Source organism: Eptatretus burgeri, chromosome 15 (assembly GCF_056783735.1).
Source record: "Eptatretus burgeri isolate ZD-2024b chromosome 15, Ebu_testis_v1, whole genome shotgun sequence".
NCBI classification, from domain to species: Eukaryota; Metazoa; Chordata; class Myxini; order Myxiniformes; family Myxinidae; genus Eptatretus; species Eptatretus burgeri.
The window spans coordinates 22,657,214-22,673,293 of NC_140975.1; the positions used below are offsets into that span (position 1 = coordinate 22,657,214).

The 16,080-nt window shown below is 41.9% G+C and overlaps 1 protein-coding gene across 2 annotated transcripts in view; it reads left to right on the forward strand.

Annotated features, from left to right (window-relative positions):
• Window positions 1-16,080, forward strand: part of LOC147011729 (calpain-1 catalytic subunit-like) — an 84,973-nt gene that overhangs the window by 22,598 nt on the left and 46,295 nt on the right. For both annotated transcript variants that reach the window (XM_085857447.1, XM_085857446.1), the window contains exons 3-4: window positions 4,441-4,559; window positions 11,041-11,174. In XM_085857447.1, the coding sequence (XP_085713573.1) occupies window positions 4,441-4,559; window positions 11,041-11,174 (253 nt within the window). The remainder of the gene's footprint in view (window positions 1-4,440; window positions 4,560-11,040; window positions 11,175-16,080) is intronic.

Sequence of the window (16,080 nt, forward strand, 5' to 3'; positions counted from 1 at the left end):
TTTTAGGTTCATTTTTATTCACAGGAATTACAAAAGACAAAACTAAGCAGATAATACACCTTTGTGGACACTAGAGGGACAAGTATATAATGTGTGTCAAGGGGACGTTCTTAGATCTGTGAACCCCAAACACAGAATCCTCAACTGAATAGTCAAGGCTTAACTTTTGTTTGTGTGTGTGTGTAATGGGAGCAATAGGTTGGCGCTTCACTCCCTCCTACTATACACCGTTGTGGACACTCGAGGGCCAAGTCCGAGGTGTATAACAGTATATAATGTGTGTCAAGGGGGACGTTCTTAGATCTGTGAACCCCAAACACAGAATCCTCAACTGAATAGTCAAGGCTTAACTTTTGTTTGTTGATGTGTATGTGTGTGTGTCCCAACCCTCACATTCAAAATCTCAACACCAACCCTCACATTCAAAATCTCAACCCCAACTCAATCCTCGCCCAACACAATGTCTTTTTCAAAATGAGATTTCCACCTATATATATATATTTTTACGTTTTTTTTTTCTTCTTCCAATTCTGTCTTTTAAGGCTTTCAGGTTTGATGAAAGAAAGGGGGAGTAAGCCTGCACTTTCTTCCCAGAACTTTCTTGATCTTGCTCCCATCAAGCACCATCCGACAAAGAACTACATCGATAGGTTTAGATCCCAAAGAGTGATAGCAACTCCAAAAGTCTCCAAAATATAAATAAATAAAATAATAATAATAATAAATAAATAAATAAATAAATAAAAGCCCCCAAAAAAGTTTCAAGTGTCCAACATAAACCCAACTTTCCAAGTCTTCAAGGTATAACCACATTCCCGTTGAGTTTCCAAGATATGTATCACATTGTGAGTTATCAATCCAGAACCCACATTTCAAGTATTCAAAGTAAAACCAACTTACAAAGTCTCTTAAGGATAACTCATTTACTGATTTTTTTCAAAATTTGTGAGTCTCAAGGTAGGCCCCATATTTAGAACCATCTTGGCAGAACCCTTTTCCTGAGTCTTCAAGGTAGTTATTTAAACCATCAAGGCAGAACTCATTTACTGATTTTTCAAAATTTGTGAGTCTCCAAAGGTAGGCCCCATATTTAGAGACCATCTTGGCAGAACCCTTTTCCTGAGTCTCCAAGGTAGTTATTTAAACCATCAAGGCAGAACTCATTTACTGATTTTTCAAAATTTGTGAGTCTCCAAGGTAAAACTTGTATTCTGGCTCATCAAGGGTATAACTTGTTCAGTGGGTATTGTCTTGATAACTCACAATGAGTACTATTGCTGTAAAACTCTTTTTCAGGATTTTGCTGGTCTCAAGGTATAACTCTTTGGTTGGGTCATCAGGACGAACACGTTCTGTGGGTCTTGGTCGCTCATAAGGTCTTCAACCAAGCCAACAATTTCCCCCCAAGTTGTAGAAAAAGCAGTATTTTCATTTCGTATTTCAGACACAATTTCCTGTGAGAGAAAATAATAATGTATTAATTAAGTTATTTAATTATTAAATGAGTATGCTTCAATCAAAGTTTGAAAATAGGAAAATAAAAAATCTTACCTCAATAGATAAGAGGTTTGAATCCAGTTCATCAACTTGAAGGTTTAGTTCCATAGAAGACAGAGAGTTCCAAGGAACACCAAAGTCATCCCACTCAAGGTCTTCAACCAAGCCAACAATTTCCCCCAAGTTGTAGCAAAAGCAGTATTTTCAGATACAATTTCCTGTGAGAAAATAATAATGTATTAATTAAGTTATTTAATTATTAAATGAGTATGCTTCAATCAAAGTTTGAAAATAGGAAAATAAAAAATCTTACCTCAATAGATAAGAGGTTTGAATCCAGTTCATCAACTTGAAGGTTTAGTTCCATAGAAGACAGAGAGTTTGAGACAAGCACACAGAACACCATTGCCAGCAAGAACAAATGTTTAAAATGGAGCCTGGGTTTGAAGCTTTTATAGAGAAAGACTGGTGGGTGTGGTTTCCTTTGGAAATTCCCTGGGCAAGCCTAGGCAAGCCTTCATTGGGAAATTTTTCAAAACCATAACATCCTGTAATTTTCTAGTGATTTCTTTGTGAGTCAGAGATGAACTGGAAATGATGTAAGAGTGGGCGGGGCTTAGCAAAAGTAGGCGGAGCTTAGGAAAAGTGGGCGTGGCTTAGAAAAAATACCTTATGAAAAGTGGGCGGAGCTTAGCAAAAGTGGGCGGGGCTTAGGAAAAGTGGGCGTGGCTTAGAAAAAAATACCTTATGAAAAGTGGGCGGAGCTTAGCAAAAGTGGGCGGGGCTTAGAAAAATACCTTATGAAAAGTGGGCGGAGCTTAGCAAAAGTGGGCGTGGCTTAGAAAAAAATACCTTATGAAAAGTGGGCGGAGCTTAGCAAAAGTGGGCGTGGCTTAGAAAAAATACCTTATGAAAAGTGGGCGGAGCTTAGCAAAAGTGGGCGGGGCTTAAAGAAAAGTGGGCGGGGCTTAACAAAAAATAACCTGTGGCTCAGGAGGTGGTCAAACAAGAGCATTAAGAGAAGTTTATCATTTCGTAATGGCACAAAAGGGGTATCTTAAAAAATATAAAGATTCAAATGTTTTGTTTGTCAATATTTTAGATGGGGATTATTGTGCAAAGAAAATTAAACTATTGAAGGAATTTGAGAATGAACAAATCTTTATAGGTTCAATGAGTGAGCTGTTCAACCCCCAGGTGTTCAATTCAATGAGGTTCAACCTCCAGGTTAAAAGGGGAGACAAATAAATATACCTTGGGATAAAAAGGGGATTTATTTTTAGGGAAAAAAAATATAAATCGCTGAAAATCCCCCATTCATTTACATGGGGAAAAGTGAGCCAGAATCAGTATTCTTACCCTACTGTCATTGGATGCCTCATCACAATTGACGTACAATATTTCCTTTTCTCCAACAGCCTCATCTCAGATCATCAATTTGGATGCAGACTTGGTCACTCTACCTTGGACATGCTACTTCCACTCTCCAAACAATGGTGGAGGCCCTCAATATCAGACATGACATCAGGGCTGTCTTTCTGGACATATCTTGAGCTTTTGATACAGTCACGCATCCTGCCTTGCTCTCCAAATTGTCTGCCTATGGAATCCAAGGCCAACTCCAGTCTTGGAATGCTGACTTCATCCACTCTCATAGCCACCGTGTGGCTCTCAATGGAACCCTTTCATCTCCTCTCTCTCTCTGTGAAGGCTGGAGTATCCCAAGGTAGTGTTGTAGGCCCCATATTATTCCTAATCATCTTCGGTGATCTCACTGACTCTTTGGAAAATGTCTTTGCTGATGATTCCACCCTCTGCCGTGACATCCCTCTTCCTTCTGACAGGCTCCACTGCCAAGTAATTATACTTTCTGAAACCCATGATGTTGCAATAACCTTGAACGAACAAGTTGAGATGTAACTGCAAGCAGAAGGAATGTTAACAAGTCACGTCTAAGTTCTTCACGCAGTGTAACAAAGTCCACTAAACAGAGTGATGCCAGGATAGCTCAAAGGGGAATTTTGCAGCACTTTCGTCTGGTTTTGATTTCCAATGGAATAAGATCCTTGTATAAACTGTCATCATGGTGCTTTTCAGGCAGGGCGTTGCATCATAGAGTATGCTGTACTTCGTAATCACTGTTGTTGGCATGGCTGTCCTATTTACGAGCACTCACCTTTCTCTATTAAACGTACCATGCTAGCTTTTCAGAAAGGTATGTCATCATGTGTTCGTGCGTTGGCCTGCTGTCCAATTTTTATATCCCTGGCCCAAGCTATGGGTGTGTTGCATCAGTGGCATAGCCGTTTCTTGGGAATCATGCAATTGGTTGAGCAATTTTATTTAAAAAATTTGATTCTGGTCGGATACACATCTGCTAGATGGATTGCAATCAAATTCCCGCAATGGAAGGACGTTGCAATCGAAGCATATTTATCATCGCTGATGGCTCTGCATTTTGACAGGGCCTTTGTTTACAAAGCAATTGAGAGAGATCTACATGGGGTATGGTCATGTAGGACTACCCAAAAGGCTGGTGTGCATTGATCACGTATGGATTTTCATTAATTCACACCAACAACAAGACACTACTCTGTCTGCGATTATGGCTTCATCAACAGGCTTAAAAACGGTTATGATTAATACCTTCTGAAAAGTCCTTCATAAGCTCATGGACACCGTGGATGCAATATCCTTTATTAGCAAAGGAAAGAAATAGAAAGCAGAAAATGAGTAAAGACTGAAGAAGAACCAAAATACAAAAAGCAGAAGTGGTTGGTGTTGCCGTAGGTAGCTAACAATTGCAGCTTTATCCTTGAGGCCTTGTTGCAGCTTACTGAATAGGCCATAGCAATTCCAGTGTTACTTTGTTTAGGCCATGGTGCATAGCTTTTAATCATTACCTACTTGTGACTCTTCCTGGTACTTTGTTCCCATCTGCAGGCGATTGTTGGCTTCTGGCTGCCATTGCATCACTTACTCTGAATGAGAAACTGTTGGAAAGGGTCGCACCATCTGACCAGAGCTTTGATGACGACTACGCTGGCATCTTTCACTTCCAGGTGAGGCTGCCATCATAGTTACCCCGCATGCATGAAGTGAAAAGCGGGGTAAAGCAATTGGCTCACTATGTCTGTCTGTCGATGATCAAGGAACTATACTTTGTATCAATTGAAATTTTATATTTTGAACACGGTAGAACAAAAATCGGAACATTAACCGGAACATGAACCTGCAGTCCAGCATTACTTTGGCTCTGAAATTGGCAAAATGTATGGAATCCCATCCTGATCGTACATGCGCACGGAGGAGTAAGATAATTATTTTACTCTGTTTGCCAGTCTGGCAAATCAAACAAAATTGAAAATCATTCCAAAAACAGAAACTTACTATTTTTTTAGGGACGTCAAAAAGGACACAAACAACAAGCACGGATAACTAATTTAAAGTGTTAAATAAGGTGGCGTAAAAGACGGTGCATCAACGATGGTAAACTTCTGAATTTTTTTTTCTTCTATCTACAGCTTTTTAAACCTTTTATTTATTTCAATTGAATTATATACTTGACCACCAGAACACAAATCACCTTATTGGCACTTTCAAAATTATTCTGTTTAGCAGTACAGTACTTGTAAATTTTTTATGCTCTGAGGGCAGACAGAGGAACTGAGATTCAGCATTCAGACATACATGGTGATGCCGAGCGCTGTTTAGTGAAAAACACAAAACAAAAGTTTTTTTAAAGACCGTTTGCAAGTCCTTTTCTCAAGACTGCATGAGGTAAGGTGTTGTTTGAACTCTGTAATTGTGAATCTGCGATGAAGCAGGTGCACGTACCATTGATTTTTTTTTATTCCCCCCCCCCCGCCCCCCCATTATCTGTGGGTTAACCTTTCTCTGTTTATGCACCCTGAATGATCCAGCATTGCATGTTAAGCCAGCTGATCTGTCTGCTGCTACTCCATTGTGAATGCTGGTCACCACAATGTATTGGGAAGAGAGCAACTTTGACCAAATTCCAAATTTCTTCCCTGGATTTAGTTGGGAAGGCAGCCTGGTGTTGGCTTAGTAGTTAGGGTGGCTGGCTTGAGATATTATGGTCCTGAGTTTGAGCCTCTGTCTGCTGTTGAATTAACAGCACATAGGGTTGACTCAGCCTGTTGACAGAGAGGTGGGAGAGGGGGAAGGGTAGAAGTGTACAGGTGAGAGTTGGAACTCTGAATGTTGGGACGATGACTGGCAAAGGGCGAGAGTTGGCTGATATGATGGAGAGAAGAAAGGTGGACATAATGTGTGTACAATGGACCAAGTGGATGGGGAGTAAGGCGAGGAGCATTGGAGGTGGTTTTAAACTGTTCTACCATGGTGTGGATGGGAGGAGAAATGGTGTCGGGGTAATCCTGAAGGAAGATTATGTCAAGAGGGCATTGGAGGTGAGGAGAGTGTCTGACCGAGTGATGAGTGTGAAGTTGGAAATTGAAGGGGTGATGATGAATGTCATCAGTGCATATGCCCCACATATGGGGTGTGAGATGGAGTATAAACAAGATTTCTGGAGTGAGTTAGATGAAGTGTTGGAGAGTGTATCCAAGGATGAAAGAGTGGTGATTGGAGCAGATTTCAATGGACATGTTGGGGAAGGGAATGAGGATGAGGAGGTGATGGGTAGGCACGGTCTCAACAAGAGAAATGTGGAAGGGCAAATGGTGGTAGAGTTTACAAAAATAATGGAAATGGCAGTGGTAAATATGTATTTCAAGAAGAAAGAGGAACACAGCGTGACGTACAAGAGTGGAGGAAAGTGCACACAGGTGGATTACATCTTAAGCAGGAGATGCAACCTGAAAGAGATAAGTGACTGTAAGGTGGTGGCAGGGGAGAGTGTAGCTCGACAGCATCGATTGGTGGTCTGTAGGATGACTTCAGAGGTGAGGTTGAGGAAGAGAGTGAGGGCTGAACCAAGGACCAGATGGTGGAAGCTGAAGGAGGAAGACTGTTGCGGTGAAATTTAGGGAGGAGGTGAGACAGGCGTTGGATGGGTGGGATGATTGGGCAACGACAGCAGAAGTGGTGAGGGAGATAGCTAGGAAGATACTTGGTGTGACATCTGGACAGAGGAAGGAAGATAAAGAGACTTGTTGGTGGAACGAGGAAGTACAGGAAAGTATAAGGAAGAAGGGGTTGGCGAAAAGGAAGTGGGATAGTCAGAGAGATGAAGAAAGTCGGGAGGAGTACAAGGAGTGGCGGTGAAAGGCAAAAAGAGAGGTGGCAAAGGCCAAGGAAAAGGCATATGACGAGCTGTATGAGAAGTTGGATACAAAAGAAGGGGAAAAGGATTTATACCGATTGGCAAGATAGAGGGACCGAGCTGGGAAGGATGTGCTGCAGGTTCGGGTGATAAAGGACGCAAATGGGAATGTGCTGACGAGCGAGGAGAGTGTGTTGAGAAGGTGGATGGAGTACTTTGAGGAGCTGATGAATGAAGAAAATGAGAGAGAGAAGGTTGGAAGAGGTGGAGATAGTGAATCTGGAAGTGGGGTGGATCAGTAAGGATGAAGTGAGGACTGCTATGAAGAAGATGAAGAGTGGAAAGGCGGTTGGCCCAGATGGTATACGAGTGGAGGCATGGAAGTGCTTGGGAGTGATGGCAGTGGGGTTGTTAACCAGATTGTTTCATAAAGTCTTGGAAAGTGAGAGGATGCCGGAGGAGTGGAGATTAAGTTTACTGGTTCCGATTTTCAAGAATAAGGGTGATTTACAGAGGGATAAAGTTGTTAAGCCACACCATGAAGGTGTGGGAAAGATTAGTTGAAGCTACGTTGAGAGGAGAGGTGACGATCTGTGAGCAGCAATATGGGTTTATGCCAGGAAAGAGCACCACTGATGCGATGTTTGCTTTGTGAATGTTGATGGAGAATTATAGGGAAGGCCAGAAAGAGTTACATTGTGTGTTTGTGGATTTAGAGAAAGCTTATGATAGGGTGCCAAGAGAGGAGTTGTGGCATTGTATGAGGAAGTCGGGAGTGGTGGAGAAGTATGTGAGGATCGTGCAGGATATGTGTGAGGACAGTGTGACAGCGGTGAGGTGTGCGGTAGGAATGACACACCGGCTTCAGGTAAAAGTGGGATTGCACCAAGGATCGACTCTGAGCTCTTTCCTGTTTGCAATGGTGATGGACAGGTTGACGGACGAGATCAGACTGGAGTCTCCATGGACTATGATGTTCGCGGATGACATCATGATCTGTATGGAGAGTAGGGAGCAGGCTGAGGCGAGCCTCTAGAGTTGGAGGTACGCACTGGAGAGAAGGGGAATGATAGTCAGTAGGAGTAAGATGGAGTACATGTGCATAAATGAGAGGGAGGGTGGTGGTATGGTGCGGTTGCAAGGAGTTGAGGTGGGGAAGGTGGATGGATTTAAATACTTGGGATCAACTGTCCAAAGTAACGGAGAGTATGGGAGAGAAGTGAAAAAGAGAGTGCAGGTAGGATGGAGTGGTTGGAGAAGAGTGGCAGGAGTGATTTGTGACTGAAGGGGAAAGTATATAAGACGGTAGTGAGATCAGCTATGTTGTATGGTTTGGAGGCGGTGGCACTAAAAAAAAGACAGGAAGCTTAGCTGGAGGTGGCAGAGTTAAAGATGCTGCGATTCTCGTTGGGAGTGACGAGGATGGAGAGGATAAGAAATGAGTGTATTAGAGGGACAGCGCAGGTAGGACGGTTTGGAGACAAAGTGAGAGGCGAGATTGAGATGGTTTGGACATGTGCACAGGAGGGAAGCGGAGTATATCGGGAGAAGGATGTTGATGATGGAGCCGCCAGGCGGGAGGAGAAAAGGAAGGCCAAAGAAGAGGTTCATGGATACGGTGAGGGCCGACATGTGGGTGGTTGGAGTGTCAATGGAAGATGTGGAGGATAGAGCGAAATGGAGACGGTTGATCCGCTGTGGCGACTCCTAACAGGAGCTAGCCGAAAGAAGAAGAAGAAGAAGAAGAGAAGAGAGGGTTGACTCAGCCTGTCATCTTTCCAAGGTCGGCGAAATGAGTACCAGCTTACTGGTAATAGAGGCATTGCATCAGCGGCATAGCCACGCCTTCAGCCAATTAAACTACTTGCAATCTTGTGCTGCAAGAGGAGGAAGGAAGAGGAAAGAGGAGTTATTTATTTATTTTTTTGTATACCTTGTCGAGGCTCGTGTGAGAGCTAACACACAGCACATGCAATGGGGGCATGAGACAAGAGGGGAGGGAGTGGGAAGGACAAAACAGTGGGGAACAGGCATTAGGAGATCTGTGGAAGGGAGAGGGATGGGGTGGGGAACATGGGAAATACAAGATGGACATTGCAGGGACTTTCAGGAAGGAAAGCAGGGAATTTGAAGGAGGTGGGCTTGGGTGGATCATCAGGGGTAGAAAAGATCGAGGATTTGGATGGGGGATGATAAGAGGTGGTGGTGGTGAACAGCTGTTTTGAAGGCCTGGAGGGAAGAATGGGAATGAACAGAGTGAGGGAGTTTATTCCAAAGGTGGGGAAAGAGTTGGAGGAAGAGGAAAGCAAACTTTTCAGGATGTTCTTGTACCAGACAGGCGCTTCAGTCATACCTACTCTCTTCCCAGACTATTGTACTGGATGATAGTGCTTTTATGGCAGAAAGCTTCGAGCTTGTACGATGTTCAATACAACAGTTTCTTTTGTCATCGGAGTGCATTTGGCTTTTTAAAGATTAATTAATTAATTAATTTTGACACAATGTTACAATAAATGACTTTATCTACAGAAATGAATATGATGTTTTTTGTGTGAAATTGTTCACAACATTAATTATTGTTTCTTGCTGTAATGGATAGTAGGAGGTGACAACTTCACCCCCTTCTGGAGGTGAAAGGAATGCCATTGGTTTTGATGAGGCTACTGTCACAGATCTTCATAAAGTTACATGGTTTTGTTAATTTGGGCCAATTATTATCTTGCCAAAACGAAGTTTTTGCAAGATATGTTCGTCAGCTTGTATGTTTTTGTTTGTTTTGTTTGTCTGTAATCACGTATAAAAAATTCTGCAGAGCACAGTTATCATTGGAAATTTTTGTAACTTCGCATATCAGAGGCCTATAGAGGTCCCTTTCAGCGCACAAAATTTTGAAGGTCAAGGTCACTTTGGCGCAAATCATGGGAGTCGACGAAACCATTATTTTTTGAGTAATTTTGATCGGATCGTCTTCAAACTTCATGGGAATATAGTTCATGGTCTGGCGCTCAGCTGATTAATTTTTGGTGGCGATTGGCCTTGACCTTCATGGTTAGTGCCTAAGGTCAAACATATTTGACCCCAAGGTCAAATTTTCAAGTTTTGGGAACCATACCGTGTAGTACCTCAAATTGAACACCTCGATGAGTGCTTTCTAGATATGTCCAGCTTGAGACATTATGACGTCATTTGGTGACGTTATGAGGAAAAAGCATATTTTTCATGGTTACTCTGCAGAACGATTCTCATCGGAATCTCTCGTAGGCAGATATTCCTCAAGGAGTCGCTCCTGGTGGATAGCAGCTCTGTTCACCTCAGTGTGACCTTAAAGAAGTCACATGTGGTCACCTTTTAGCAAGATACGGGTCACCCTGCGGGTGACATTGGTTTATTTGAAAGTTGGTTCGAGAATCATAGGATCATCATCGTCATCGTCAGTGCTGTTAAAGTCATCGTCATCGTCACGATAACCCGCCTTCTCTTCGTGAAATCCCACCTGAGATCCTTAACGTCCACCAACACCTCCAGTGCTGTCAGGCGGATCTTCCGGCTTACCTTCTTTCCCGATAAATGCCACATACATTGTTGCCCCACCCTGTGTGCGAAACATCAGGGTGAGGGTTAATAGCTGAGTTGTGATTCGGACCCAGGTAAGACAGCTCAAAGGTGAGTACACATATTAGCTGACCTGACAGCTCCTTAAAATTACGATATTGATTGGAAGATGAGCTTGGTGATGAGAGATAAGTTGTGTAAGTCATTCCCTTCTTTACAGTTTCCTCTTGAGTGACATAGTTTCTCCATTTAGGAAAGGGAACTTATGATTAACAAGGTATAGAATCGCTGTCAGAATACTTGGAGCTGGTTCAAATGTTCTATATCCTCCCCGGTCCTGTTTACATGTTTAGTATGCTGAACATCCACACAAGAGGCTCTCCATCGGATTGAAAAATGGGCAATTTAAAAACGAAAAATGTTTATTATATTGAACAAAAGGATTGAGGAGGTTATGACATTTGTTCACGGTTGTGATTGAAGTTGAAAAAAAACATTGAATATTTCTCTTGATTTCACTCTCCTTAAAACCAGTCCAACATTGATGCGCAGAGGGAAGTGATCCTCCTCATGTCTCTTTTCAAGCATGCAGGCCACCCATTGGGTAGAATGTCAGTGATGTCACCTGCTGTTGAGGGTGACCAGTAACTTGACATGAACTTCAGCAAATAGGATGCAGGCTCTTTTGTTGATTGACTTACTCATTTTGATTCTTCCATTGTGTACTCAACATTCTTCCCCAGTTCTGGCAGTATGGAGAATGGGTCGATGTTGTTATTGATGATCGATTACCGGTGAAGGCTGGTGAACTGGTGTTTGTCCACTCGGTCGATAACAATGAGTTCTGGGGTGCTCTCTTGGAAAAAGCATATGCAAAGTAAGGAGTGTGTCCATTGTTCACAGATTCACACATTGTTCATACTCACTTAAAACAAATTCATTCAAACTTGCCTTGCAGCTGCAGTAACACTTGATCAAAACGAAGTTAGACATGCATGGAGTGATGCATACACAAGTTTTGTTTGGTTGAATCTTGACATTTGGATTGGAAGATGTTGCATATGTATCAGTTTTTGTACAAATGCAATAAAGAATCTTAGTTGTATTATTCATGGATGTATGCCAAAGAAAAACACCTTTTCTGACAGTGCAGGCATATGTTGATACGATTGTACATATATCTGATTTTACAGAACATTTCGGCTTGTGTTGATCAGACATGCATATATCTGATACTAGCAGCGGTACCCGGCGTTGCCGGGCAATGCTGGATCCCTCTTCCCACTCCTTCCCTGGCCTCCTCCTATCCTATCCCCCCTCCCTCCAGGCTCTCACCTTACCCCTTACCCTCCTGCCCCCCTCCTCTCACCCCTCTTCCTCTGGTCTCCCATCTCCCCTCCCTTCTGACTCCCTCCTCCCACTACACCCCTTCCTAAGCCTCCTCCCACCCCAGTACCTCCGGATTACCACCCCACCTCTTCACCTGCCTCCTCCCACCACAGTCCCCCCGGATTCCCACTCCTTTCCCTGCACCCTCCTACCACAGTCCTTCTGGATTCACACCCCATCCCTCCCCCCCCTTCGTCAAACAAAATAATTTTCGCAGCGTTTTAGCCACGTTTGGGAAAAATAAATAATTAAAATAAAAAGCCACTTTCGATTGCAACCATCCTCCAATGGGAACTGAACACACCCCTGGACGTCTGGACAGCATACAGGACATACAAATAGCCGAAAAGGAACAACAACAACAAATATTAATCATGACTTTTTGTTGTAATGAAAACATACATAGTTCAGTTTTAAGCGCATTGTTTTCATTTTTTAAATGTGCATAAACTCAGGTGAAAAGGAAAGGCGTACTCTGGTGCTTATGACCCACAGAATGAAGTCAGACATGTATATGTATGGACTTATTGGTCACCAGAATAGAACCCTATAACTTTTGGCATGTCAAGGTCAGGAAAAATTCCTGAAAATCGCGAAAATCCGTATCTTTTAGCATGGGCCGATTTTCAAAAATTCATGTCTCCGCCAAATCTTAATGGATTCCTTTCAAATTTGAAACACGGACGTAGGAGGGGAGTGTCTTTGACTGGATTAAAAATTGGTCACATCTGTTACGGATTACAGAGGTGACAGGTATTTTAGTTTAACTTTTTTGTTTTTTTGTTTGTTTACCCTAAAAACTATGTTTAACCCCAAAAATCCCCTATTATCGCTCAATATTCTCGATGGTACGCGATCTTGTTGAATTTCGTCAAGTCCTGGCCCAATGGGCCATTTTTATTTGTCTGTTTGTTTGTTTGTGTGTCTGTCTGTTAGCAACTTTACGGCAAAACGGCTTTAGCAAACACTATCAAATTTGATTCACAGGTGGGCAATGAACCTTGGACGACCCCATTAACTTTTGGATCCAATTGGATCAAAGGTCAAGGTCACGAAAAGATCAAAATCGTTTTTCGCTCATAACTTCGTCAAAAATTATCTGATTTACTTCAAACTAAGCTTATAGTGAACCTTATTCTATTTGTCACTTATAATACTACCCATTCCTTGAGTGAAAAATGCATATTTGTGAAGATCGGTAGGGCCCGAAGTTTTGGGGGTCATGGACATCGGTCAAAATTACAAATTTTCCATTATAAATCAAAAAAGGTTAGGAATATGCATGTTTACTATGGAAGACATATATCAAGTCCTTTATTGGCTTTCATTTGACACCATGATCTTTGACCTTACATGGCCTTGAAAGGTCAAAATCATTTTACGGTCATAACTTCATCAAAAATGGTTTAATTGACTTCAAACTAAGACTAAAATATTCCTTATTCTATTCCTTATAATCAACATTCAGGTTAAGGATGTATCAAATTTAAATTTGATCCCCAAAATAACTTTATGCCTAAAATCGGTGGGATTTGTTGTGCCTGGCAAGCGCACGCTTATCTCCTGACTGTTATTCAAAGAAGCATATTATTAAAGAACAGTTTATCCAAGAAGGCCTTATTATTCACCACGTTGACCATCTGGAATAAGGGTTTTAGTTCACACAGGTGAACTCTTAAACAGCAAGGAGTTCACAATGGGCGCTCGTCCTTAAACACGAAGTTGTTCACAGGGTGCAACAGAGCATAAATGGGTGGCGTACAAGTGGGGGGGGCACCAGATGCGCCATGGGGGGGCATTGCACCCGAATGCCCCCCCCCAGCGACGGGCCTGGCCGATCGGTCATAGAAAAACCATGCACCTGGAGATGCCCAGAATATCAAGCAATGTCCGAATTGGACAAATGAACACATATATATATATATATATATATATATATATATATATATATATATATATATATATATATATATATATATTGTTTTGTTTAGCAGTCAGAACTACTGATGAGTCCAATTCTGGAGTTTAAATTTTGAGATTTGACTCAGATTAAGAAAGTCTCGAGGTTATAGCATGTGCGGAAATGCAATAAAGCCATGAATGTCGGCATCTCCAGGCATTTGTAAGCATTACAATGTATCCAGCGATCGTAGGTATGATGATCAGGAATTTGATAATACTAGTACGTGCCCGTAAAAATATATATATATAAAAAAATTAATAAATAAATATTCAAACCGCGAGCAACAAACAACCACACATGCCGTTTCTTCGCTCTCGCATGCCTGGACGTGCATGGCGCGGAAGTTCGCATATTATTTGCAGTTACGATTATTCGCAATTTAGTTTTAATACCCAATTATTCAATTAGCGCCAATTTTACCTTTTCGCAATGTCGTGGCAAGGAAAAACAAAAAGAGAAGAGAGAGAGAAAAAAAAATACTTCCTGGTTCGGAGCATACCAGCACTCTGATGTTACCAAAATTTATGCACCGTCTAATATGAAAACGATCATAACTTGGGGCATTGTGTTTATCTATAAATGCGCATAAGAAATCGAGAAATTATTAGAATACACGAAGTCATCATTATCCGGAAGTCCGTACGTTGTAACCCGTAATGGGGAACACGGCTGAGCTTCCCTTCCCCCATCGGCCACGCCTACGCAGCAACGTGTCTTGTCATTGGTTTGGTAAATAAATGGCCATAACTTGGGAAGCACTTGTCCGATTAATATCAAACCTTGAAAAGGCACATCCTCAGCAATATACCTGGCAAGTTTCAATTAGATCGGACCAGCGGTTGTCGAGAAACAGCGGACACACACACACACACACACACACACACACACACACACACACACACACACACACACACACACACACACACACACACACACACACACACACACACACACACACACACACACACACACACATTGCTGGAATTATAGATAGATGAGTGAGGAAAGTGTGAAAAAAAAACAAGCAGTCATAGACTGGTACTTAGGAAATCGTCAACTCGACCTCTGACCTTGTCTAATAAAAGCTGTCTCTGGAGAAGGTAGCGATGCAAACCAGAAGTTTCTACGATGATTCTGTACCAAACCATCAAAAATCGAATGTTTAACCTCACTGTGACCTTGACCTTTGACCGATTTTGACCAAAATCTAATCAGCACTCGCCATCACCCTCCTGAATCACGTGGTGTAATTTGACATTGGTAGCTTCTTCCGTTCTCGAGTTATCTTGCCTACAAACAAACAAACACACAAACGGATGACGGAATTCATCAATATACTTACGAAATCTAGTAAAAACGATCATGAAGAAACCGTTGCAGCCTGCTCTAAGTCAAGGCATTGTTGAGCAGGCCAAAATAATATCTAATTAAGACCCCAGCGAGCTGACCAACGATGAGCCTTGATGAAGGATATAATTAAATAAGGCCATTCATTCTCTTCAAAAGGGTGTTCAAATTGACCCAAACACCCAATTTTCACTCATGCACTTCCTTGGAATTTTCTTGGTATGCTTAAAAAATTTCAGGCTGATAGATTTCATGGTTTTGGAGTTATGGAGGAGACACACACACACTGACGGATGTGGACTGTCACACTGACATTTATTAGTGTGATATATATATATATATATATATATATATATATATATACATACACACACACACACACACACACACACACACACACACACACACACACACACACACACACACACACACACACACACACACACACACACACACACACACACACACACACACACACACACACACACACACACACATACATACATACATACAGTATTTGTCGGCATATATTGATTTGATATTATAATTGCTTGAATATTGTGTAGGGTGTATAACATTTGCTAAAATGTCTCTCGATGTGCATGACACAAATCAACTCTCAATGTGCCAGGCTTACCCCAATTCTAACCCTAACCAAAATCTAATCGGCTTGTTCTTGTGAAATACCTAACACATCCACCAAGTTTCATTTGAATCCATCAATAACTTTTTTTGAGATATCCTGCTCAAACAGACAGACAGACAATTAACGAGACTGCCAAATGGGGGTGAAAACATAACCTCTATCTAATGTGGCAGAGGTAAAAATAGGGGGGGGGGGGAATGCAATTTGCCGAAATACAAAAATTCAAATACATAATCCACATTCTCATTAGAACGTACCATACTCTGTTTCAGAGCGTCGGTGATGTCAAAGTGGTTTATTGGCAAGGATTATACTGGGTGGTTTGCCATTGCCTTCCCAGCAGTAATTAAGGCAGGAATTTGTAATTTATTCATGGTACCGGTGACAGCTCGTCTGCTCTTCACAAAGAGCAATGTGGGAGTATTTACTATGGGGAGA